The 24,090-nt window shown below is 34.7% G+C and overlaps 4 protein-coding genes across 4 annotated transcripts; 1 reads left to right on the forward strand and 3 right to left on the reverse strand.

Moving 5' to 3' along the window:
- The first annotated feature begins 4,987 nt into the window (after window positions 1-4,987).
- Window positions 4,988-6,140, forward strand: LOC142554471 (transcription factor MYB62-like). The gene is made up of 2 exons (XM_075665142.1): window positions 4,988-5,320; window positions 5,437-6,140. The coding sequence occupies exons 1-2, from the start codon at window positions 5,037-5,039 to the stop codon at window positions 6,008-6,010; spliced, it is 858 nt and encodes a 285-aa protein (XP_075521257.1). The 5' UTR covers window positions 4,988-5,036; the 3' UTR covers window positions 6,011-6,140.
- A 642-nt stretch (window positions 6,141-6,782) lies between these two features.
- Window positions 6,783-8,520, reverse strand: LOC142554461 (uncharacterized). The gene is made up of 2 exons (XM_075665130.1): window positions 7,531-8,520; window positions 6,783-7,429 (listed from the first exon to the last, which is right to left on the reverse strand). The coding sequence occupies exons 1-2, from the start codon at window positions 8,347-8,349 to the stop codon at window positions 7,358-7,360; spliced, it is 891 nt and encodes a 296-aa protein (XP_075521245.1). The 5' UTR covers window positions 8,350-8,520; the 3' UTR covers window positions 6,783-7,357.
- A 1,875-nt stretch (window positions 8,521-10,395) lies between these two features.
- On the reverse strand, window positions 10,396-15,610 carry LOC142554452 (chaperone protein dnaJ 15-like). Its single transcript, XM_075665120.1, has 12 exons — window positions 15,454-15,610; window positions 14,915-15,195; window positions 13,963-14,086; window positions 13,669-13,751; window positions 13,460-13,571; window positions 13,260-13,364; window positions 13,038-13,088; window positions 12,539-12,628; window positions 12,341-12,449; window positions 12,070-12,218; window positions 11,928-11,981; window positions 10,396-10,916 (listed from the first exon to the last, which is right to left on the reverse strand). The coding sequence occupies exons 2-12, from the start codon at window positions 15,046-15,048 to the stop codon at window positions 10,683-10,685; spliced, it is 1,245 nt and encodes a 414-aa protein (XP_075521235.1). The 5' UTR covers window positions 15,049-15,195; window positions 15,454-15,610; the 3' UTR covers window positions 10,396-10,682.
- Window positions 15,611-16,367: 757 nt separating this feature from the next.
- On the reverse strand, window positions 16,368-24,078 carry LOC142554481 (zinc finger protein BRUTUS-like). The gene is given in 15 exon segments (XM_075665153.1): window positions 16,368-16,736; window positions 16,823-16,894; window positions 17,099-17,158; window positions 17,241-17,475; window positions 17,830-17,967; window positions 18,042-18,263; window positions 18,625-18,796; window positions 18,919-19,780; window positions 19,782-20,143; window positions 20,254-20,422; window positions 20,678-20,900; window positions 21,305-21,633; window positions 21,717-21,911; window positions 22,895-23,104; window positions 23,701-24,078. Coding segments are annotated over 15 exon segments (3,654 nt in total). The 5' UTR covers window positions 23,974-24,078; the 3' UTR covers window positions 16,368-16,604.
- Window positions 24,079-24,090: the final 12 nt, after the last annotated feature.

A 24,090-nucleotide genomic window follows, 5' to 3' on the forward strand; every position in this document is an offset into this window, starting at 1 on the left:
GAGACCGTCTCACTGAAGTTTTTGCCAATAATAATTAGCTCTTCAATGTAAGTTCACATTGTCATTCAAATATAACATTAGATTCGGTGTTCTTCACTTTAGGTAAGACGTTAAGAATAACTTGTAAAGGCAACATAATGCAGGATCGATCAATCGAGCTTTTAAACTTTAATGAGTGATGCATTTGTTATGTTTCACATAATATTTAATCAGCAAATTTCTTGATTTTTCCATGTATTTGAAAATGTATAAATAAGAAGCACAAAAGTTGGAGAAATAATAAAGTAGCAATCGACTTCAATAATTGATACTTATTCTATATTGCTAGGGTTTTATCCATTTCACATCGCTCTCTTTCCCCCCACTCACTTACATACATACATATATATACATATATATACATACATACATATATATATATATATATATATATATATATACACACACACACACACTTGAAGGACAACCACAAAGGGATCTTTCATTCCCTTTTGTTCGGCCCCTACCTCTAAATGCTATGGCTATGCTTGCTTTAATTTTAATTGCTATTTTCTTGTCTCTCATAATACAAAGAAACATAACTTCTCCGATCGACTAAAAATCTTAATTTTTCGTCTTTCGATATAATCCTTATTTTTAGTGTTAGATATGTCATATCGACTGAATTAAGTTCTTGAGTGTTATATATATAAAGTAGGACAATTCTCTCATTGAATTAGCTTTTGCGATGAAATTAGACCACACCCATATTTTTAAGCAAAAACTTGTGTGAAACGGTCTCACATGTCGTGTTTTGTGATACTGATATCTTATTTGGGTCATCCATGAAAAAGCATTAATTTTTATGCTAATATTATTACTTTTTATTGTGAATATCGTTAGGGTTGACCCGTCTATAAAGATCTACTCATATTTTTAACATTTAGTTTGAACTTTCATATGTCTCAAATCTTATTATTGTGACATGATAAAAATATATTTTTTGCAATTACATCAACTAGAAGACAATATTCAAAATCCAATGTATGAATTGCCTTTATGTCCCAAAACTCAAATTTGGATTTATGATTAGTCCATGTCCTGAATCCATATGTTTTTTCGAGTATGAAAATTGATATAAAACATTGAAAATATAGTACTAATATAGTAATATATGATATTTGAATATCAACCAGACCGGATCTGGTACAAAAAAATGAGTACGCAATTAGAATAAATTTATTAATACAAATACTCACTATACATGTTAGGGTACAAAACAATTAACGAATTTGGTGCACTAATTTAAGAAACTTCAGATACAAAAATATTAAATTTACGTATTACTTTTTATATTTATGGTATCAATTGATTCAAATTGGATACAAAATCATGATTTATAATTTCAGTTTAAGACAGAAAATATAACTATATAGGTCAAAGATTTTTATATACCAAACATATGTTTTATACCATATATGAAATAGTTGGTATTAAAAACTCATATATTATATATTCAATGTTTTGTGCCTACTTTTATACCTGAAAATACAGGTAGGCACAGAGAGTGCATGGAGTACAATTTTTTTTTTTTTTTTTTTTTTTTAACTACTGAGGGCTAGCTAACCACAAAACCAAGTTTGTGTTCGGATATTTAAAGAAAATTTACCCAAATTCAATTATCCAACAAAACCTTAATGTTGAGTTTGGATAGGAGGATTTGGATTTGATAGGGTATTTTTAGGAAAGATTTGAAATGACTTCATATGAGAACGAGTTTAAAATCCACCACACTGACTCAAAAATAATTATATTGAATTTTAAATTCATTTTCAAGTAGATTTATTCAATTAAACCAATGAATTTGTATTACAGATTTGAAATATCATTCATTCAAACTCAAATAATTTAATCGATATAGTAACTTTTTATGTTTTACCTAAACAAATCTAAATAATAATAATTTTATCATAATAAGCACTTGAAATTCTGAGAACACCAAACATATGCATGCTACAAAACAATTTGGGTAGGTTAATATTTATCAACTGAGTGGACTAAAACCATAAATTAATTGATAATTAACATGACAAAAAAAAAAAAACATACAAATTACGATATATCACAAATGTAATTTTCTGGATTTTGTTTGTTTGTCGTGTATACAACATTTCTAGCTATCACAGGCCATATATATAATAGGGTCGCGATAAGGAACTCTTTTAACATGTGCAATTAAATTATGGACGGCTTACATGAACAATAAGGTTAGTAGTCTTTATTTTGATTTTAACTGTGCCATCGTGAGAGCGAGAGATCAAGATTCATACCTTCGAAACCGAGCACAAGAGGTGTCAATTCGAGTGAGTTTGGATCAAATTGGAGCAAGATACTTCAAATTTACCGAGGACTCAAACCAACTCAAAAACGATAAACTCGAACCCAGACTAACCCAACCAACCTCGTCATATTTTACTATTCTCACTTCAAGGTTCTTTTTATGCAATCCAAATATGACCAAAAATAATCTTTTTAACTCAATTTTGTCTCAAGATAATAAAACTTCTTCTACAATAAAATGACACAAAATTCACCAATTAAGCATATTAAAAGACGACAACAAGAGGGATATGATAACAAAAATATTAACTAACTCGATATTTTTCATGTTAAATCAGGTTCATTAATCTTGACATCCTATGTGCGCGTTGTCCAAATATATATATAGTCGCCATCTAAATCATTTAAATTTTTACGAGAAATCACGCACCGATATGTGACAGTGTACCTTCATCAAAGATTTTAGGGGACGAGATAAGATTATGATCCACATTTTCCAAAAAAAAAATGATTAATTAATTTTCTTGCCAGAAAAAAGATGCCCTTCCTCCGATCCTTCCTCTTGGCTTGATCTGATGATCTTCATCAAGAAAGACAACTGTCATCGTATATCTAGCTAGCTAATTAACGGCCGGATGATCACATACTAATTGCCAGCAAAAGTCCTAAGCTATCTATACAAAGTAATCGATACGTACAAAGATTTTAGTTTTGAATTTGTGGCAAACTCGACGTCCTTGCAAGGACGACAATCAACTCTTGATTTCACCACATCAGAAGAGTAATTTAGGGAGAACTCATCAGGTTTCAACATAGACATTAACCACCATTAAAAAGTTCGATTGCTTCCTTGCAAAAATGGCTTCGGTTATTGAAAAATAGGCATGGGAAATTTCAGATCACTGTCTCTGGGAAGACAATATCATTATCAGGTAGATGCATCAGACGTCTACAATCATGAATTAAAACAAATTTCGAACACGCCATACCTAGTACAATTGTTTGCCGCCCTACTTATCGAGACAAATAATCTCACGTTTAGTTATGAGCATAAATACAATAACTGTTCAAGTCATGCACGTTTCTTTTCATAATTCCAGTAAAAAGAAGAAACGAGGAATCGAAGTGATCGGTGCTTCACCCCGAAAAAGACACCAAAAACATCTCTCACAAGAACATGCGCGTCTTTTATTAGATAGTCCCCTTTCTCGCGGACTTTCTTTGTTCGATCCATATCATCTTCGTTTTTTAGTGTATTTGCAATAATTTATTTTAAGTGAAAAATTTCAAAGATTTCATTGATTAGATTAAAAGCTTATAAACATTTAAAATAATCTTTTGCAAACACTACATAAATCTACCAGGTTTTAATATTAGATATATACTAATATTAAAAACATAAGTTTCATATAATCTTAATTGAAAGATTATATCTATATATTTTTATATATATATCGACGTCTCTTATCTGAGTTTTAATTTCATTTTAAATCTATGAATAGAAGTGTTTCATGATCTCCTCCATTCAAATGGAAACTAAGGTAAAAACCCATTTTAGTGTGTACATTTTACTGACATGCATGCATCTCTCATATAATGATTACTAGTTACTCTGTACACACGATGCGTGTGTACAATCTTTTTTATCATTATCGATGGACTAAAATAAAATTTGATAAATTATAGATGGACTAAATTGATATTTGAATTGTTGAAATAAAAAAATTAAAATAAAAGTCTATGTTGAAATTGAAAAAAACAAAAAAACAAAAGTGTAATATTAGTATCATATAAGGGTAAAATTAGAAGAATGTGTGTTGAAATTGAAAACAAAAAACAAAAGTGTAATATTAGTATCATATAAGGGTAAAATTGGAAGAAAAAGTTGGTGTCTTCTCTAGGTAGTTATTCTCATGTTCTCGCACTTAATAATATAGTATAGATATATATTATTCTATTTTTACAAAAAATAAATTTAATAATTATTAATCATTATACAAAGTTTAATAATATACCAATAATCATTTAAAAATAAATTTTATTAAGGTTGAGGAACATAGAATAACTAATTTTGGTGTCATGGTCTGTTTTAATAATTATATATATTAATAAAATGTTAAAATTTTAATGTAAGTTATATGTAATTCAGTGGATAGAGTCATTATTTCTTGGGGTTTAGGTGTTATAGGTTCAATTCTTATTGATGTCATTTTTTTATACATTTTATTTTTCAATTTATTTTTTAATTTATATATCAAAAATACAGTGTAGTCTCTCACTATTTCTTATAATTATATTTTGATACTCATTTAAATATAAATCAAATGAATTATAAAAAATATTATACAACCACGCAAGGCGTGCGTCGGTGTACTAGTATATATATATATATATATAGATGCTCGCACAAAGAGTGTAAATTCCTCGTTCATTTCACACAAATCTCGACTCACAAAAATTCCATGTAGCCTATCATTGATATTTTTAGGCAAAAAGATAAAAGCCGTATCATGTGGAGAATTAGAGAAACTCTCCAAGTGGGGTGTACGGATCCTTTTTTTATTTATTTTATCCTTAAATTTAATCTTTTTGACAAGTACTATAAAATCTACTCTGGGTTTATGATTTCTCTCCAAATTTTTAAGAAAGCTAAACTAAGAACGCCCACGCCCTTTGTTCATATATCTAATTTTCTAATTGTTATATCGAATATCATCATGAGTAAAAGTAAGGTTACAGGTAGCGATTTGTATGAAGAAGATGGAAGTGAGATAAGAAGAGGGCCGTGGAGTCTTGAAGAAGACAATCTTCTTATCGAATACGTGACTTGCCATAGGGAAGGCCATTGGAATTCCTTAGCCAAATGCGCAGGTTTGAAGAGAACTGGGAAGAGTTGCAGATTGAGGTGGTTGAATTATCTGAAGCCTGATATTAAGCGTGGAAACCTCACCCCACATGAACAGCTCTTGATTCTTGAGCTCCATTCTGAATGGGGAAACAGGTGAATTTAATTAATTCTGTACTCGTATACCTTAAACTACCGAGTAAAAACAAAAATTCTTAGAATTTAGATTTAGTGCATGCCTAAAATATTTTATCACTTTCTCTGGGCTGTAGATGGTCCAAAATCGCACAGCATTTGCCAGGAAGAACTGATAACGAAATAAAAAATTACTGGAGAACGAGGGTACAAAAACAGGCACGACAACTGAAGGTCGATTCCAACAGCAAGAAGTTTGTCGAAGCCATTCGCAAGTTTTGGAAGCCAAGATTACTAGAAAAAATGAAACAAGAATCATCAGATCAAACTGCGTCTCCTTCTTCTTCAATCTCCAGCCTTGAAACTCAATTATTTACTGGCGCCCCTACACCAGTTCTTGACCAGGCCCTGATGCAACACTCTCTATATCCAAAACCAAATAACCTGGCAAATAACTCAGAACATGGTAATTTTAATGAAGATCTAAGGACTGCTGGCATTCAAGTTGGCGGTGCATATTCACAGTTCGATGATGATTGTTACTTTGTTGATCTTCCTAGTTATGGAATGATGCCTAGGATGGATTCCCAGGATATTTCCTTGCCCGAATACCACGCAGAGGGTGTCGTTGATTGGTTTGGAGATGAATTAGGAAGGAGTACTTTTTGGGAAACCGATGAGTTATGGCAATTTAGAAAGATGGATGTTTAGATAAATATATTGGACTTTGGTGTTGCCCTTTTCTCTAGTAGGGCCTTTGAAAAGAGAATATCAAGTTTTATATTATGTGTGTTTGTAAAGTTGTTCTGTGTTTGAGATCAATCAGACAGGTCTTTTACTATGTAGTTGTGAATTACTGATGATATTTCATCTGATCACTTTATGCAATTGATTAATTATATATAAAAAGATTGGACTACAAATTATGTGTTAAATAAAAACTAGCAGTGTGGCCAACTTCATGCTCAACGTGCTGTCTACTCATAGGATGTGGGAAACAACTTGTGTAAAGGAAAAAACAACCCTACTAAAATTAATTAATTAAACTAAACATCTATAAAATTACAATCAACAGTGAGATATGATAGATAGAATTGGAGGGTGATACCAATGGATCGTACTTGGAAGAGATAGGCACGAGCTTGGTAGTGGAAAACAACTGTAGATCATTTTCTTTACTTGACCAAGTTATAAATGGACACCACACCCATAATTTTTTGATTTTCAATATGCCGAATCTTATTTTTAGTTTATTATATTTGTTTTTGTATGCAATTTTAGTCTCTTTTTTCCTGATATGATAGTGATGTACCACCAATGCAATGCGAGACTGATGTGGTCTATAGTGTCATATTCGACTGATGGGATTTTTAGCATTTCGCATGCGCTCATCTTTTCAGTTAGTTGACGGGATAAGTTTTCATGGGAACTCACTTTTGCAAGCAAATACACTTTCCCTATTCATTTTCTATATTAAGTCAACATAATTCATACTTTAGGTATTGGAGCTTAAATTGGCATGCCAAATGGGTTGGGCCATGCCATCTAGCCCGGTTTCTAATCGGGTTTTGATCAGACCATCACCGTATAACGGCACACCGGCCAAGCCCTTGCCACTTCTATACTGGGTTAACAGATTGGATGGGACCAGCCCATTTCACACCTCGTGGAACAAACGTACGAAAACATCGCCACTTGAAAATGAAGTTGCATTTGCATACCATATGATGATTGAGCCATCGTGTTCATCAAATTTACCCACAAACTAAAAAAAAAATTGGGGGGAACACCACTCCCTCCCCACCAGCCTTTTCTAATATGTCATTTTTTCTTTTTTCATTCTCATTATATATATTATTATGTAAAACAAGTATAAATCAAGACTAGACAAAAATTAGCATCGGAAAACAACATTAAATTCTTTTCTTGTACTCGGCATTTTACCAGAGTACTCTATGATGAAAGATGAAGCCTTTAACTTCAAAATTCAGCTTCAGAACGCAGAGAATGATGGATATAATTGCCGACAATAGAAATCCGAATATCACCTTCTCTTGTTCATGGAGCTGGTTCTGTAACCTTGTACATATCTGCTGTAACTTCTGTCAACCACAATCCTGGAAATAGTGTCTGCAGTTTTTTGTAAAATAAAAAATCAAGAACCATTATTCATCACAGATTTTGGATTTATAGTCTTTGAAATCAAATTGTTCGACTTCTCATGTACTTACATCCAATTGTTTCTGAATAAATTTAGCTCTTTTCTTTGGTCTGCGCGGGGGCCGGTGGTTAACCATTGTCAAGAAATCTTCTTCAATCGCTCTCTTTGAAAGCGCCACCGAGAATTTCTCCCGGTCTTTCTTCTCGCCGCCACTCCTCAGCACGGGAGATTCGTCCGCCGCCACTGCCGAAACCGGAGAGAATCCCGAGATGGGTCTACTCGCATCCACCGTCAACCCCTTCCCGCCGGAGTCACTTCTGGTGAAACCACCACAACAATTTCTACCGGATGAAAACCCATTCAGCGGCGTTGTTTTACATGCTGCTCGCCTCGTCCTCAAACTCCACGGTTTGTGGGTCTCGCCCTGAGGCAACTCCGCCGACGCCTCAGGCGGCGTCTGGAAAACAGGGAGCGGCGTCGGTGGAGAAATAGCGACCGAAGCCACACCCTCTTCCAGACCCTCCTTAAAAATCGCGTCTTTCATCTTGTCAGCCGCTGTTTGAAGATCGAGCATGACCTTCTCTCTAACGGCAGCGATCCCATGATCGGCAGGCGGAGGGGTGGAGCCCACTTTGCGGAATCCATCAGCAGAGGATTCTCTTTTCTCTCTGTCTCTGGTGGCGGCGTGGCGGTGTTCGATTGAAATTGAACGGTGGTGGTGGTGATGAGAAGAATGAGCATCGGTGGTGAAGCGACGGAGGGGTGAGATTTGACCATCGGAGTTCACTTTCATGCAGCGGAGGAACCTCTGATTTCCCCACCTCAGGTCGCAAGGCATCGTGAAATTGTGCAACGCCGCCTTGTTCGATCTTTCTGTATTCGTAGCCATTATAGAATCAAAACACTCTGAAATTAAGCTCTCTTTCTTTTTAATTGTTACTTTGATTGGGGGAGTTGTTGATCAAACGAAAGAAATTTTGTTTGATTAAATTGGAGAAGAGAAGAGAAGAGAAGAGAAGAGGGGGGAGAGAAGCTGTGCCTCCATTGTTATGGGAAACTCGCCGATGGCGTTTTATATCTGGAGTTGGAGGGGCTCGGATCTTTTCTTGCGGGTCTGTTTACGAGTTGGATCTAATTTCGGGTTGCATTATTATTATTATTATTATTATTATTATTATTTAGAGTATATATCTCGTGAGATTGTCTCACGGATCTTTATATGTGAGACGGGTCAATTCTATCGATATTCACAATAAAAATTAATATTCTTAATATAAAAAATAATATTTTTTCATAAATTACTCAAATAAGAAATATGTCTCACAAAATATTAGCCGTGAAACCATTTCATCTAATTTTTTATCTATTAATTTGGGGCCTATAGGTAAATTGAAACTTCCTAATAAATCAAATATCTATCTTTGTAGTACAAAAAAAAAGGTCTAACCTATCAAATTTTAATATAAAAATATATATATCTTCGTAGTACAAAAAAAGGTCTAACCTTTCAAATTTTAATATATAAATATAATTTTAAACTTCTATGGATTATATTTTAATTTTTTTGTTTTAAAAAATGATATATAAAGCATTTAAGTTCATTTATCTTTTATATAATTAAATTATATTTATTTATTAAAATTAAGTTGTCAAAAAATCACAAAAACTGTTATGAGACGTTATCATCAGTCAATTTTGAAATTTTTTATCCGACCTATAAAAAATATTATTTTTTACGGAAACTAATTTTTTTTCCCAGTTTGGAATTCAGAATAAATTAAGTCACGTTTCTATGAATTAATTGTTTTCATGAATCAAGTCAATTGGTCGCTCGGGATAACTTAACCTAATTTTCTTAATAAATCGAGGTTTTTGTAATAAAAATATTAGAATGAGCGTTTTAGACGGTTAAATACGAATGGACCGAAAAGATTTCAAGATACCTTCGAAATTTATTTTTTTAGGAAAAAAATAACTAGAAATTTGGATAGATTATGAAACCAAAACTTCAACTGAAATTTTAAAATATGGGAATTTTTTTTAAATATAATTATACAATGGCGTGAAGATGAGGACCCATGCATGTGGCCCAAGACGAGGGGCACGAGTAAGCTGTAATCGTGAAATCAAGTTAATGACAATATATCAATAGAATTTAAATTCATGTTCTATTTATTTACACAATATTTAAAAAAAATAAAATGAATTTCAAATTTATTTTAAAGTAAACTTGAAATACATCTTAATTAATATGAAAGTAATTGATTTGAAATTAGGATTTTGTTTATTTAAAATAACAAAAATATATTTGAAATATATAAATCCAAATACAACATAATGAATTTATATTTATATGTATTTCAAATTCACTCACCATTTCAACTGATGTAAATGTAAACGGTGATTATGTCGTTTCAAATTCAACTTTCAAATACTTTCTCAAATCAAACATCTTCATCCAAATCAAATCGTTTCATCTTAATCTAAGATGCAATTAAAACAAATCATCCTCAATTTATTATTTTTAAAATAAAAATAAAAAACACAAATTATTTTCAATGTCTGAGCGAGCATGCATGGAAATTTCTTCTCTCGAATGATCTCAGCTCCAACAATTCTTTCCAGACTGAATATATTTGACAGAATCTTGTGTATCTTTAACCAAAACCATTTAGCGACTTTGGAAATTTAAATTTAAATTTAAATTTTATTGGCTCTTTCGTTCGTATTTATTTATGATTGTTTTATATCTCACGATAGTAAAGTGAAATAATTAAATATATGGTACGATATTACTAATCCAACGTAGTATTATATAACATGATATTTCCTAAAAGATATATTACCGTAAGCATTCAAGGATAATCGCTAAATAAGACTTAACAAAATAAAAATACAGCTTACAAATATATGAAATAGTTGCAAGAAAAGCATCATAGCAAAAACAAATCGAATTCCACTACTGTTTTTATAGCCATCCCAATTACCAACACTGGCATTGAATATTTAACATCTCCAAGAATAAGATATCTACGTACAAAAGCATCTGCATGTTTCAACATTCTACATAAATAATATAGCAAACAATTAACGACTCGCAAAAGGCAAAAGGGATCGAGCATTTAACAACAGAGCCTTCTATAGACAGCAAACTACAATCGGATAAATCTTGCACGCAAGAAAGAACTTCAAACTCGGGGATCAAGCACAATGTATATCCAGTCATAACTTTTTATCGGATCCCTTAAGGTTAAGATTGAACCATTTCTTCTTCGAAGATTTGTCCTTTGAATCTGAACTTCCCTCTTCCCCTGGACTCTCAGATTTATAATCATCGGCTAGAAATTTACTGCTGCTTCCATTACTAAAATAGCCACTCCCACTAGATAAGGAAAGGGATCTCGCGGTGGTAAAAGATGCATGGATGTCATCTCGCTGTTTTAGAAGCTCATCAACCTGTTCACAAGTAGCATAGAAGGTACACATCAATTAAATATTTGAGGCAAAAAGCTACTGTGAAGAAGGTGGAATCAGTGTGTCAGTGAGTTATCCTTAAACACTTACTCAGCCAATTTGGATAAACAAAATACCAATTTGAAAAGGAAGTCCTATTGAGAATTAATAAAATGATAAGAAGATTTGGTTAACCGGGATATTTCCAAAGCCAACTGCTGCTACCGAGGACCAAGTTGATGGGACTGCCCCTTCTAACACTCTTCACCAAACAAAAAAGGAGAGGAAAAGTACATCTTGCATCTCTGAACGGTAAGACTACTCAAGTAAACAGTCAAAAGATTCATCCTACTGGACACAGCTTAACAAGGGTTGGATGCAAGTAGGAAATATAAGCTAATGACTAGTGGAATCGTATGAGGTAAAAGATTGCTGCAAACACGCAATTGTTTTTCAATCAAGAGTCTCAGTTTGATCTCTTAACTTCTAAATCAGAATCAACCAGCAATGCCCTCTTTTTTTCGTACCACTGTCTAAGAGTTTCAATAAATGTGCACAGATCGAGTCGACGGTAATAACAGGGTCTAGTAATTTTCAGCAGAAAAATGGACTTTAGAAACACCCAATATCATTGGAGTAAGAGGCTGACTAGATTAGTCAAAATAAAAGAGATGTCTGAATTCCATTACAGAAATGGGTTTCACTTTCACAAGATCATCCAGAATTTTAATTTCAAGGTTTAATAAGTTTTGGACAAGACATTGCTCTTTTTGCTTATCTCATCTATGTATTATCCATGCCCGTTAACAAAAAACTGTCCAAGGAACTTAATTTCACAAGATCATTCCAGAATTTTAATTTCAAGGTTTAAGAAGTTTTGGACAAGACATTGCTCTTTTTGACCTATCTCATCTATGTATTATCCATGCCCGTTAATAAAAAACTGTCTAAGAAGCTTAATAAGCTCAAGACAGCAGGAACAGAACAAAGGATTCCTTCCTGAAGCCAACTTACAGATTGCTTTTCCTGGTTATATCTATTGGTGACTTCTTGGAATTGTGCCAATGCCTGAAAACAAAAAAAGACTGAGATGTGGCAAAGACAAGCGCAACCGGTACTACAAAATTCATAATAAAGCAGGGTTAGAAAAGGACACCTTCCTATATTCTGCCTCAAATTGGCGCAGCTCATTTCGCTTTCTCAAAATCTGAGCTTCAACATCCTTGAGGTTGTGAGTCGTATCCTCATATGACTTTGCACAGAGAGCCTCAATTATGTAGGAAGCAGGTTTAAAGAAATTATCTCCTGCAACAACATGTGAAATGTTAGCCCGTGAAGAAATTTTAAGCCACTTTCATGCAATTATCAGTATTTAGTTGACATGCCACATAGTTCTATATATTTGTATTTGTTATAAAAGCTCAGACCATAAACAGCGAATATGTGAGTGCCAGCTTTTAGTTCCGAGACCTCACAAGGCTGAAGTCCATCAAGCCTTTTAAAGAAAGCAGCTTCTGGATCCTTAGCCATTGCCAACTACACCAACAAAACAGTCGTACTACTGAACAAAATAAATGGTGCAAGACTCTTGACTGGCCAAAAAATAGAGAAAATAACTGACACACCGCATTTATAGTCGAATCCAATCTGTACACTTGGAAATGCAAGAAGTACATTCCAGCTGAAGTATTCTTGCCTGTCTTCTCACTATCTTCCTGTAAAAGTTTATAACAGTAGCACAAGTTCATAAGAGAAGGACTGTCAATTCAATTGAGCATGTTTCTAAAAATTTACTCAGCATCCTACCAAATGCAAACAAATAGCTATTAGGTAAAAAGATAGCTCATACAGAACTGATACAGCTTGAAAAGAAGCAAGTTCAAGTACAATAGTAAATATATTCAAATCCAATTCTCCATCTGTCCCCGATCTCAAGAAGCTTAAAAACCATTCATGATTCAACTCATTATTTAAGAGACCTCCGAATTGTTTATAAGATACAAGAGACACCGAGTTCAAGCTAAAGGAGGCGAAACAAGGAATTTTTTCTCACAACAGCAGATTTGGTGTTTCTACCCTTGAGAGGACATTAACAACCAAAATCGGAAAAATAAATAAGATTACCTGCAAAGCCAACCCATATCCCCCATTTGCATCTTGTTCAAAGTATAAAAGCTGAAAATAAATGTTAAATGGAACTATTAGAACTGAACTCAAGAAGCAAGACCCTCCATTTCTTCCTTCAACATTGAAGAGGGGAGAGAACAAAAAGAATCATGTTTCTCCACAAATTAGAAAGATACAAGGCTGTGTTGTGCTAATTATGGGTAAAAGAAGTATCGCCACCTTAAATTTACTTTGAGATGGTGAAGTCACTCTAACTACAATTCCAGCCTCTGCTCGTTCCTCATCAAAGGTTACACTATAGAAGTGAGCACACTGCTTTTCTACCTGATTGTAGACAAAAGGAAAAATAAATGAACCAATACAGAAAATAACACCAACACAACTAACATGTTTTCTATGCAGTTATGGGAGGCACGTACTTTGCCGCTGACTGAAGTTCCAATTGGAAGTGGTTTAATCGTTACAGTGCCATTCAAAGCCTCTTCAAGAACATTAGCAGATACTGTAGTCCTGATAGGCACACCAAGCTTGCTAACCAAATAAAGATATTTGAACAACTTACAAATTAGTCACAAAGTATAATATATTTACGACTTAGTCTAAGTTAGAAAAGAAGCATAAATATAACCTGAATAAAGCTGCAAACATTGTGTTTACGGTTCCAAGGTTGGACAAATCAATCTCCATATCCATTCCCTCAGCGTCAAGGGCCTTATAATATCAATACATATGTTAATATAATTAGAAAACTCTTATTCAAGCAATAACAACCATAAAATTGAAATTCAAATTCATGTCAATTACTTGTCACCTTTATAATATCCATTTAACAAAAACAGCATAAACTTACAATGTATCAAATCAGGGAAAAAACATCAAGTTTGCAAAACAAAATGTGATAACAAAGAATAGAGTAGTGTACCTCAAACCCTGACTTATCATACTGCCTCTTCTTCTCTGGATCGGATAAGATGCTATACGAATATGCAACTTCCTTGAAGTGTTCCGAAGCTTCAGGATTGCTGGCATTCTTGTCTGGATGATATCTGAAGATATCTGAGATTATTACTTTACCCGACAAAGAACACTTCCTAGACATCAGTGTCTCTGCTATTTACTTGGGAAGATATTTTATGTGTGTCTGTGTAAAAGGGGTCCTTTGCAAGAAAAGACTTGTACATTGTTTAAAAAAAAGTACCTCAATATATGGTACTACACGTGAGATGACGTGTTTTTGACGGAGTGACTAAAAGGTGGACAAAAATACCCTATTGATTTGAAAAAGAGCAGTAGCGATCTCAAGCACACAAATGCTCAAAAATTCGTGGCATCCATCCTCACACAAATTACAATACATAATGAACAAAAAAGTTGAATTATAGCAGACTCCATATTTGTTCACAAAACACTTCATGTTTCATTAAAGATGGAAATCATTTGTTAGCACTGAGCAAGACAAAACAGAAGGTAAACTCCTCACTGATAGAAAACTAACTACACTGCAATGGTCCTAACTTAAGACCAGGGAGTGAAGCAGACCTTGCAATCAATTTCATTATTAAGCCCCAAAATTACCCTCAAACTGCAAAACCCAATTGACGAAAAAATAAGATCCGACACCTCCAATCACAACAATATAGCCCATTAAAAACACTGGAGTTTCAATCAAACTCAACCTCAAGTAATAACATAAAGACACCAACAACCGTGAAAACAACTAATTAGAAACTAAATAGCAAACCAAATACCCCAAGATTCATTAAACTCCAAGCGACGACTTCCAGACTTTCCATTTAAGTGGCCATACAAGAAGGAACACTGACATATAGAAAGTGAAAATTGAAGAATGAGAGAAGGCGACAAAAAAAACTTACTTGAGAGCAAGCTTTCTATAAGCAGTCTTAATCTCCTGATCAGATGCATCCCTTGACACGCAAAGCACCTCATATGGGTCCTTTCTCAGTGCTGGTGCTGGTGCCGACGGCCCCTCCTTTTTTGAACCCCCCATTTTCTTCTCTCTGAAAATTCACCTTATTTACTGTATTTTATCTCTCCCTTTCAAAAGTCCACTTCTTTCCCTACACAGGCGTTTGCCTCCTATGATATTGATTTGGCCTTATATCTAGCTGAACATCATTCGCCCCAATATTCAAATCTGCAAGCAAAACAAAATCAAACAAATGAATTTCAATTAAAACATGCAAAATTTTATCTAGCAAAGAGAAGAAAATCAAAGCTATGGACCGATTTGTGAATTTCTAATAAATTAACGCGAGATTGCAGATAATAAAATATTGATTCGACGTCAATAAAGCTGCTAATACAAGAAATAATCAACTCAGCAAGATAGAACAAATGAAAAACAACAAATAGATCCCACATAAATTAAGAAGCTCGGGCTTCGAGAAATTACATGGATATGCGAATTAGGGCAAAAAATGGAAGATCTACGAGCTGAGCGCCAGAGAGACCAATGAGAAGCTGCGATTATCCCATAAAATTTCTCCTTTCTTTCCTTCAAATAATTTGAAGTTCCCCATTTATTTCAGCACCAAGAGAAGATTATATATATGATGATGTAATCATTGTTAGGGGTCAGATTACCTCACACTTCCATTTCTTTTTTTTTTTTCTTTTTTTTTTCGTGCAACCAAATGTTATTTTATATAATTGTAATTATTAAGCATTAGTGTGTAAATAATTCTTTAATATAATAAAAATATTTAAATTTAAAATAACATTAAAAAATGTTTGATGTCATTTTTGTTTAAATGAAGATAATAATTTTTTGTTGTAAAATTGATATTTTCATTGTGGTTGAATGAAATTGTGGGATAGAAAAATATATTTAATCATATATTATTTTATTTATTAAAATTTTAAATAATAAATAAATATTTTTCAAAAATTCAATTTTTTCATTTATCAAGTGAATTAATTTTGATTAAAAATTTACTTTTGAAGACATGTTAAAAAATATTATATTAAAGTTCTAATTAAAACATATAATAATAATAATAATTTATGGATAATCAATATAACAAAATAAAGTGAATGATCTTTAAAGTATTTCGAAGCTCAAATTTAATTGAAACCGGGCAATAGCCCAATGTTTTCATGTGTAAGGACTCAGGATGGAGTTCCTCCGACCCTATAGTTTAGGATATTAAAAAAAAAAAAGAAGCTCAAATTTAATTGTTTTAAATATAATTTTATTCAAAAAACACTAATTACACCCGTGTTGTTACCATGTAGGTAGAACGTCGATAATTTATAGTTCATCTAGCACCCAAGTTTGATACGAGAGCTCGAATTCAAGACTATGTTGTAACAAATCGAACCGAATTCGACATTCAAATATAACAAATAACTCCTCCAACTCAAAAAAATAGGTGGGTAGATGAGTGAATAACATGGTTTAAATAAACTAGAAAGCAAGTGGTAGAAATTCAAGTGCCTCCAGCAACAATCGGAGAATAGACGTATGTACAAACTTAGGAAGTGCGGATGGCAATCCACACAAAAAATGCTACACAAGAATCGTTTCGGTACAATGCAAAAAAACTATGTGGAGCAATTAGGATCTTGTTCAACCTTGATTACCCTTGTGCTGTAAGATCCACAGAAGCCACATTTGTGATACATCCAATGAAATGGCGCAGTTCCTTTTCTGTCGCAATCATTGCATAATATATGCTGCAAGTAGAACTTAATTAATTTTCTTGGTTGTTTATAAAATAAATAAATGGCACGGAATGAATAAAGTAAAAGTCGAAGCTCACTTGACGTCGGTTTCTGTATTCTTCTGGGAGGATCTCAGAAGCCATTAAAGCATCAAGCATCCCAAAGTAGACCTGAATAAGAGAGACGATGCTCTCAGTAGACAAAATAAAAGAAGAATAATCATAGGCCAACAGTTTGGACAGGACGTGTTCCAAAGGAGGTAATTGGATTTGGACCAAAGGATTTCGAGTACCATGAATCATTCAAACTCAACCCAAAATATCAAAAAATGGTTCAGTGAAAGTTAATCATTTGAAGAAAGAGCACATCCTTACCGACATGTCTCCCATAGACTTGCTGCATATGGGACAGACGTAACGAGTGCAAGCATATGCCTGGGATGAGGACAAATTTTCAGCATATCTTTAGATAGTTTATACAAGACAAATCAGATTAATACAAAGCAGGTTAACAAACCTGGAAACAAGCAGAATGCATGCAGTGACCACAGGGAAGAGCCCTCACAGTTGCACTTGATGTAAATAAAAAATCACAACAAATGGGGCAATTGGTCTCAAGACCTTTCTCTGTGCACTTATGTTCCAGCAGCCTCATTCCCAAGCAACAATTGCAGGTCATGCAATGAAAGAAGTCTATACCAAGCCCTTTTCCAAGGCGGCATAAATTGCATGAAGGACAATGATAGACTTCCCTGGATTAATTAAATTTTAAGGACAAAAAAGTTACAAAAAAGCTCAAATACAAAAGTTTTGTCGTCAATATCTATTTATCCGAGCTCATAAGATAACAAGAACTATCCGAGCAGTCTTTATTTCTACATAATCTGCGCATATCACAAACTCATGAATGCACTGTCAGATGGATAAAAAAGAAAATAGAACTCAGGCATAAGAAAAAGTAATGATCATAAAACTTAAGAGAGATTTTAAAGAAAAAGTAAAATCTTAACTAAATTCCAAGCCTTTATTTCACAACGGTGACATGGCAGAGCCATGACACACTTAAGTTTTGTCAAATATGTAGCAGCCATTGTATAATCACTAACCTTTCATCATCAAAAAATTTGCAACTACTGCAATAGTATTTGGCCATCAGAAACCCATTGCAAGATATACTTGTGCAAATTGGTCCAATCGGTTGGATCGTTAGGCATTTCATACACATCATTTCAGATGTTGCCTTCCTGCAAAGCAAACAAACTCAAAGAATTTTCCTAACATGATTCCCTCAGAACACAACCAATTATCCAAGAGTTACCTATCCATCGAATGATCACTGACTTCATCATGGCAGAATCTGCAGGTAAACAATTTTCCGCAGCAAGCAGCCCAAAGCTTGCAGTTCCTTTTGTAATGCTCACATCCAAAATTTTTTTTCTCTGGATCACGAAAGGAAGGGGAACAACAAAGAAAGTCTTCACCATCTTGTGCTTCACCACTTTTGGTTTGCGAAATTTTTTGCTGGGAAGCTATCCACCGACTAAATAAAAGATGATAATTGGACTGAGAATTACGCAACACTATATCAAGAACAACGAAAAAAAAGCATTGTGTGCAACTATATTAATGAACAATACAAACTGTAACAAACAAAAAAACTGATGCTTAATAGAAGAAATAAAAACAATTTGGAAATGAGTCTATATGACAGGAACTAAACATAGATTCCTGTAACTGAACACTACCCAAAAATGAAACAAATCAAACAGCCCAGGTATATGGGATGAATACCCAATAATCTGCTAAAAATATATAGTTCCTGATTGTGAAACTCAAAGCTATGACACAGATAATAAATTGAGATCTACCATGAAGCATTGGAAATAATAAGCACGTAGAACCTGGTCATTAGATTTTGTATAAGGTAAGCCTTTCTTCTTGGATCAAGGGTTGGATCACGAGAGACTTTCCTAATCTCTGCTTCAAGCTCATTTTGATTCATCCGAAAAATATCTTTCCACCCAGGCTTAAAATTATAATCACTTAGATCCATGGACTCATGCATCTCGTATTCTGAAAATAGTTTCAAAACTTAACGTATGCAAGCTGTTAAAATATGTATCTTGCTAGGAGAAACAAAATTTCCGACTGCATCAAAAAGCACATGAGGGAAGAGGTTTATGCACCCTAAATACCTTTCGAGATACTATTCTCTGATGTCGGTACCTGTGAGGATTCAGCAGCAGTCCCTTCCCACCATTCATCAAGCCACTCACTGAACATTGTATTCTTGGTGGCATGCTTCCATGTGTCAATCATTCTATTTTGCTCGTCCTGCGTAAGAGCAGATGTTACCCACGGCAACATTGACTGGAGTACCTCTGCTCCTGTTCTACCAATTATGCGGCCAACAAGTTTGTCTTGCTCCTCCACGGAGAAATGTCTGTCAAATAATGGCCAAAGCTCAACCTCTTCACGGATGACATGGTGATCTAAAGTTACTTTAATGGATTTACACATGCCCTGAATCTTGGTTGCCATCTCATTATATTCTCTCAAATTATCAACACATTCAGAAGAACAGGAGAGCTTCTCACTCAAATTCCCAGTCACGTTATTTGCATTTAAATTTTCATTAAGTTGAGAAAGCTTAATTAGTGCGGATGAAATATTCTCAAACAGTTCTTCTTCCTGTTTGTGGTCCAATGTGTAAGAGTGGCTAACATTATGTAGAGTTTCCTTCGACTCCAAAGCAGGGAACACAATATCATCCTCTGCATTACTATGAGCTCTGTATAAGCCCCGCAAAAGACGAAATCTACCACCAAACTGTCTGAGAAAGTTTTCATCCCGATCACTAAGTTTCCCAGATTCCACATCTAGAAACTCCAGATCTTTTCGAATTGCTTTATGGAATCTAAAAATATTGTCAATAGGTCGTGTTGTGAACCCAATTTCTGAGGAATTAATTTCTGTTTCCCAGTTGAAAAGACTGGAGTTAAGAGAAGGAGCTGTAGGACTACATGACAAAGAACGCAGAGATTTTGCCTGTGGCAAGGGAACTCATCCCTAGACTACTGCTGTCGACTCCTAAACCAGGAACACAACAAGTTCGGTTATTGAGAAAAGTTTTTTGGGATTCTGTCCCTGAGATATTGCAACCACTGCTTTCCACGAGAGAAATTTTGTTTTCTTGCTTAACAGTCTTCTCACACTTACTTTCTAATCCAAAAGTTGTAGATTCATTAAAAATACTTGAATTCCCACAATCGCCACAAGATTTGACAAAATTATTTTGGGTTTCTGTAAGAGTCCTTGCAGGACAACCAGTTTCACTGGAAGACAAACAGTCGCTCCTTGGGTGACCTTTACATGCCCAACCAGAGAACAGAGTAACCAATGCAGTATCTGATGCTGGAGCTGCATCAATAATATGGTTAAGCAAATGACCAATCATTCACTTACTGTTATATAGATTATTAAAAAACAAAAGGTCCCCAGGGCTGAGATAAAGGAAGCTGACACAAAACCTGCCATGTTCATGTTGTAAAGGAAACATCGAGCTTCCTCTTGGCTCAGTGATCTGGTCAGCCAAGGTAAGACACATTCAATCAATCTCAACGGCATCACACACAAGCTTTGATACAATAGTTCACGCTGCCTTTCAGCGCTGAAATACTTCCGAGCAAGAGGAAGAACCTATAATTCAACACAAGTAGTAAAAATCTAAAAGCAGAGGAAGTCAGCCTTTGAATGCATCGAATAAAATTACAACTTTTGTAATCCCAAAATCAGGTGTTGCAGAATAGCACTCCAGATTTTAGATCTTTAGCACTTGCTTATATACAAATAAAAATTGTTTTCTTGATCAGGGACATCGGCAGTTCAAATATGATACCACTAAAATTAAGGCCAATTCAGAAATTAACAAATGGAATATGTCCCATCACGCACCTCGGTTTCTTCATTGTGACAATGCTTTTTTATTGTCTCCATTATATGATCTGCTTGTGAGCATAATCTAGAGTAAAATTCAGCAGGAGAGTTGGCTCCAGCGCTTTCAATATATTCTATCAAGCATCTGAACTTGTCAAATTCACTCTTTTCTTCTGCATGCTCCTGGACAAAAGACAATTCTGCATCTAGAGCAGGGAATATAACTTTGTCTTCTGCAATACTGCTTTAAAGTTAAGATGAAAGAAAAACAGGTCAAACTTCATCAAAGATTACATGCAGCAAATTGCATAAAAATAGCTTCAAATATAATAGTTAGTGGTTTTGCATGCAACGTATGCACAAGAGAAGGCGTAACTACAAAGCACTTTGCCCAAAACTATTCTCATGTTGATAAGTAGATCAAAAGAGGCAAACCTTATTAAAGTACTGATGTTAGAAGCGGATGCTTCAACTAACCAATCCCAAAGTAACAGTGTGGGCCCTAAGCAATAAGAACTGACAATTTTTGCTTACACAAAATGTTTTACACCAGTCCCAGCTACTTAACAGTCAAACTCAGATGAAATGTGATTTATTTATTGAATTTCAAAATAAAATATGGAAAGTCACAACACCGAAGTCAACCTATGAAAAATGCAGACTTCGGCTATAAATTGAAGCCTCCTATTAAAGGCAGATAGATCAGAAAACTCTCCAGTTAACTTTATATCTCTAGCTGCTTCAGCTATGTCATTCAATTCAATTTTGATAGCCTTATGCCAGTGGTATATATCATCTACTGGATGATACAGAGTATTTAATGACAGAATATCACTTTCAGGAGTCTCTGAAGATTCACAAATGCAGTGCTTGTTTTCTATTGGAGTATCAGAGCAGCTATTTTGTCTAGGGTCTTCTTCAGAACGTTTACGCTTACTGCTAATCTTTACTCCATCCATCCAAGTAAACATAACCTTCAAAAAGAAAAAAAAGTACTGGTCAGAAATGTAGACTTAGAATCTGCTTTCTGCTTACATATCCCCAAAAGTTAACTAACCTGTTGTAGCAACTTTTCTTGTGGTATTATTTTGTTCAAGCACTGGCGCATATCCTGCCTCTCAACAGGCGAAATTGATGATGAAAGCCACGGTAAAAATTCTGCCATCATATTTACCGGAATGCTGCAAAAAAATTGCCACACTAATGATGCCTGCTCTTCAAATGAAAACTTTTCCTTGAGCAACGGGAAGACCTGCCACAGGAAAAGAGAGAGAGACAAAGATAAACAAGGGATTTAAAATCCAAAAATCTTCAGCCTGGTCTCCGCATTCAGCATGCTGAAAGTATAGACGCAAATATTTCTTCTAGAAGCACCCTTTAATTGGGTGTATGATCTACTGCTTGGAACTTCATATGATAATATGAACATACACTACTTCATCTGACTCATCAGGATCACAAAAAATATTTACTTCTCATTAGCGTGCAGCACTTGAAACATGCCGTTTGTGCTTTTAATATTTTCTCACAATTATTCCTGTCTTTCTAGAGAACGAGAGTTCTACATCATGAAATTATTAGTTGAGGTCAGCCTAAATATGATTTTTAAAGTTAAATATTGAAATCAATAAGAGGCAAAGCCCTACAAATTTGCTGCTGAAAAAAATTATATATTGAGAACCAAACCAAACCGTATCTTTATTAACTGTGTTGCGATTGCTCAGTACCATCTGTTGGAATTATAGAGAAGATGAGGGTGACAAAATCTTAAAAAACACAAAAAGGCCCACACAATTCAATTAACCTTCGCATGCCTCGACCACGGCTTTGAATTTGTTCTTCAATTAATTTGATATCGTTTTGACTCTAACTCAGATCGCAAGATCTTTGAGTCTGATTTTTTATAAAATGAAACACCAAATTTATTGTTAACAAGATTTCTCACGATAGAACTGTTTATGATCAAAATCTCTGAGAAGCAGCGTGTCCCACATCCCAGAACAAACAAAAGAATCGGATTTGCAGCTCCTAGTACAATGTAGATCAGGGATGCTACCTCCGTATCACAAGTAGCAGTAGCGGGATTGACTACTAATCATAGAGAACCAAAAGCAATATGCAAGAACCCGGATACATATCTTCCTGTCTTGCTAAGGTAATCACAATAAACCTTTTTAATCATCTATGTAATGCATGTGAATTGTGATCAACAAAGAGACAATTTAAGAATTAAACCTGCTCCTCTTCCTTGGACATGTGCTGAGAAATTGATGTTTTAAGGGCTCCTGTACAAGAGGCTAACTCTCTCCTGTAGCTTTCTTCATTTGATGTATCATTGTCCAGCAATGTGAACAGATGATCAAAGAGCATACTTTCCCCCTCATGCTCAAGGGAGTAAGTTCTCGCCACATTCTTCACACGTATATCAAGTGCAGGGAAGATAACCTACAATTTCGAAACTTACTATGGTAGCGGTACGTCTTTGCTTCTTCGCAATAATAAATAATGGTTGGGAAAAACATTAAGCAATGGAATGTGAGATTTCTACCAACAAAATTAAATGTTTCCAAACAACTCTCTCGGAAAATTTTTAAAACCAAGTTGATGCCTAAAAATCGATTAAGATCATGTTGCCCCACTTCGCCAAGAAAGTTTTCAGGATAAGTTTAACTGCAAGTTTCACAGGAAATTATTGACGAGTAAAAAAGAACGTAGATGAATTTCGCAAATAATACCTAGCAAACATTTTCAGATGCTGTCTAAAAATAAGAGGGGGAAGTCAGGGAAAAGAGTTGGAATTTTTTTCCCAGATTTAATAAAATCGGGAATGGATAATCCATGAAGTATAACAAAATTACGACAGCATCACTTGCATAAAATGCTAAAAATTTTGTGAGTAGAGCTTAGAGTTCCTCAAAAAAACATACCATTCCCGAAATTCAGTAAACAAAAACAGTTCAGTCAAGCTCCACAAACAGCATGAACCATCCAATTCTAGCTTTACAAAAATGATACATACACTGATACAAGTAGGTACAAACCTCGTCTTCGGCATTGCAGTGGTGCTTATAAATCGACCTTAAGAAATGACACTTATCAATCAACTGCTTGATGTCTCCGCCGCTCCTATTCATGGCCAAAGCCATGGCGGCCCGATGAAGCCCGTCTAGCTCCGCCCGTATAGCCTTATGGAAGAACAAGAAAATCCGAACAGGCGATGAACGCTGCTGCGCCGCCGTCGAGTGCCCATTCTGATCCACCGGCCCGACAGCCACCATGGATACGCTGCCATTCTGTATCCCAGGCGTTGCCATTGCTTTCTCAGCGTCAGTGGATTTCTCGAGGAAACTGGAGGTGCCTTTTTGCTGGACGGATGGGATTGGGAAGCAATTTGTATCTGGACACGGACACCTACGGGGAATGTCTTTTTA

This window comes from Primulina tabacum, chromosome 1, assembly GCF_025594145.1.
Source record: "Primulina tabacum isolate GXHZ01 chromosome 1, ASM2559414v2, whole genome shotgun sequence".
Classification (NCBI taxonomy): domain Eukaryota; kingdom Viridiplantae; phylum Streptophyta; class Magnoliopsida; order Lamiales; family Gesneriaceae; genus Primulina; species Primulina tabacum.

What these genes read in the sequence shown, in the direction of transcription:
- LOC142554471 (XM_075665142.1), top strand. Translation starts at nt 5,037, where the DNA reads ATGAGTAAAAGTAAGGTTACAGGTAGCGATTTGTATGAAGAAGATGGA. An exon ending in CATTCTGAATGGGGAAACAG is followed by an intron (nt 5,321 to 5,436) that starts GTGAATTTAATT and finishes TCTGGGCTGTAG; the next exon opens with ATGGTCCAAAATCGCACAGC.
- LOC142554452 (XM_075665120.1), bottom strand. Translation starts at nt 15,048, where the DNA reads ATGGGGGGTTCAAAAAAGGAGGGGCCGTCGGCACCAGCACCAGCACTG. An exon ending in ATGTTTGCAGCTTTATTCAG is followed by an intron (nt 13,572 to 13,668) that starts GTTATATTTATG and finishes TTATTTGGTTAG; the next exon opens with CAAGCTTGGTGTGCCTATCA. An exon ending in CATCTCAAAGTAAATTTAAG is followed by an intron (nt 13,089 to 13,259) that starts GTGGCGATACTT and finishes ATTTATTTTCAG; the next exon opens with CTTTTATACTTTGAACAAGA.
- LOC142554461 (XM_075665130.1), bottom strand. Translation starts at nt 8,349, where the DNA reads ATGGCTACGAATACAGAAAGATCGAACAAGGCGGCGTTGCACAATTTC. An exon ending in TTATTCAGAAACAATTGGAT is followed by an intron (nt 7,430 to 7,530) that starts GTAAGTACATGA and finishes AAAAAACTGCAG; the next exon opens with ACACTATTTCCAGGATTGTG.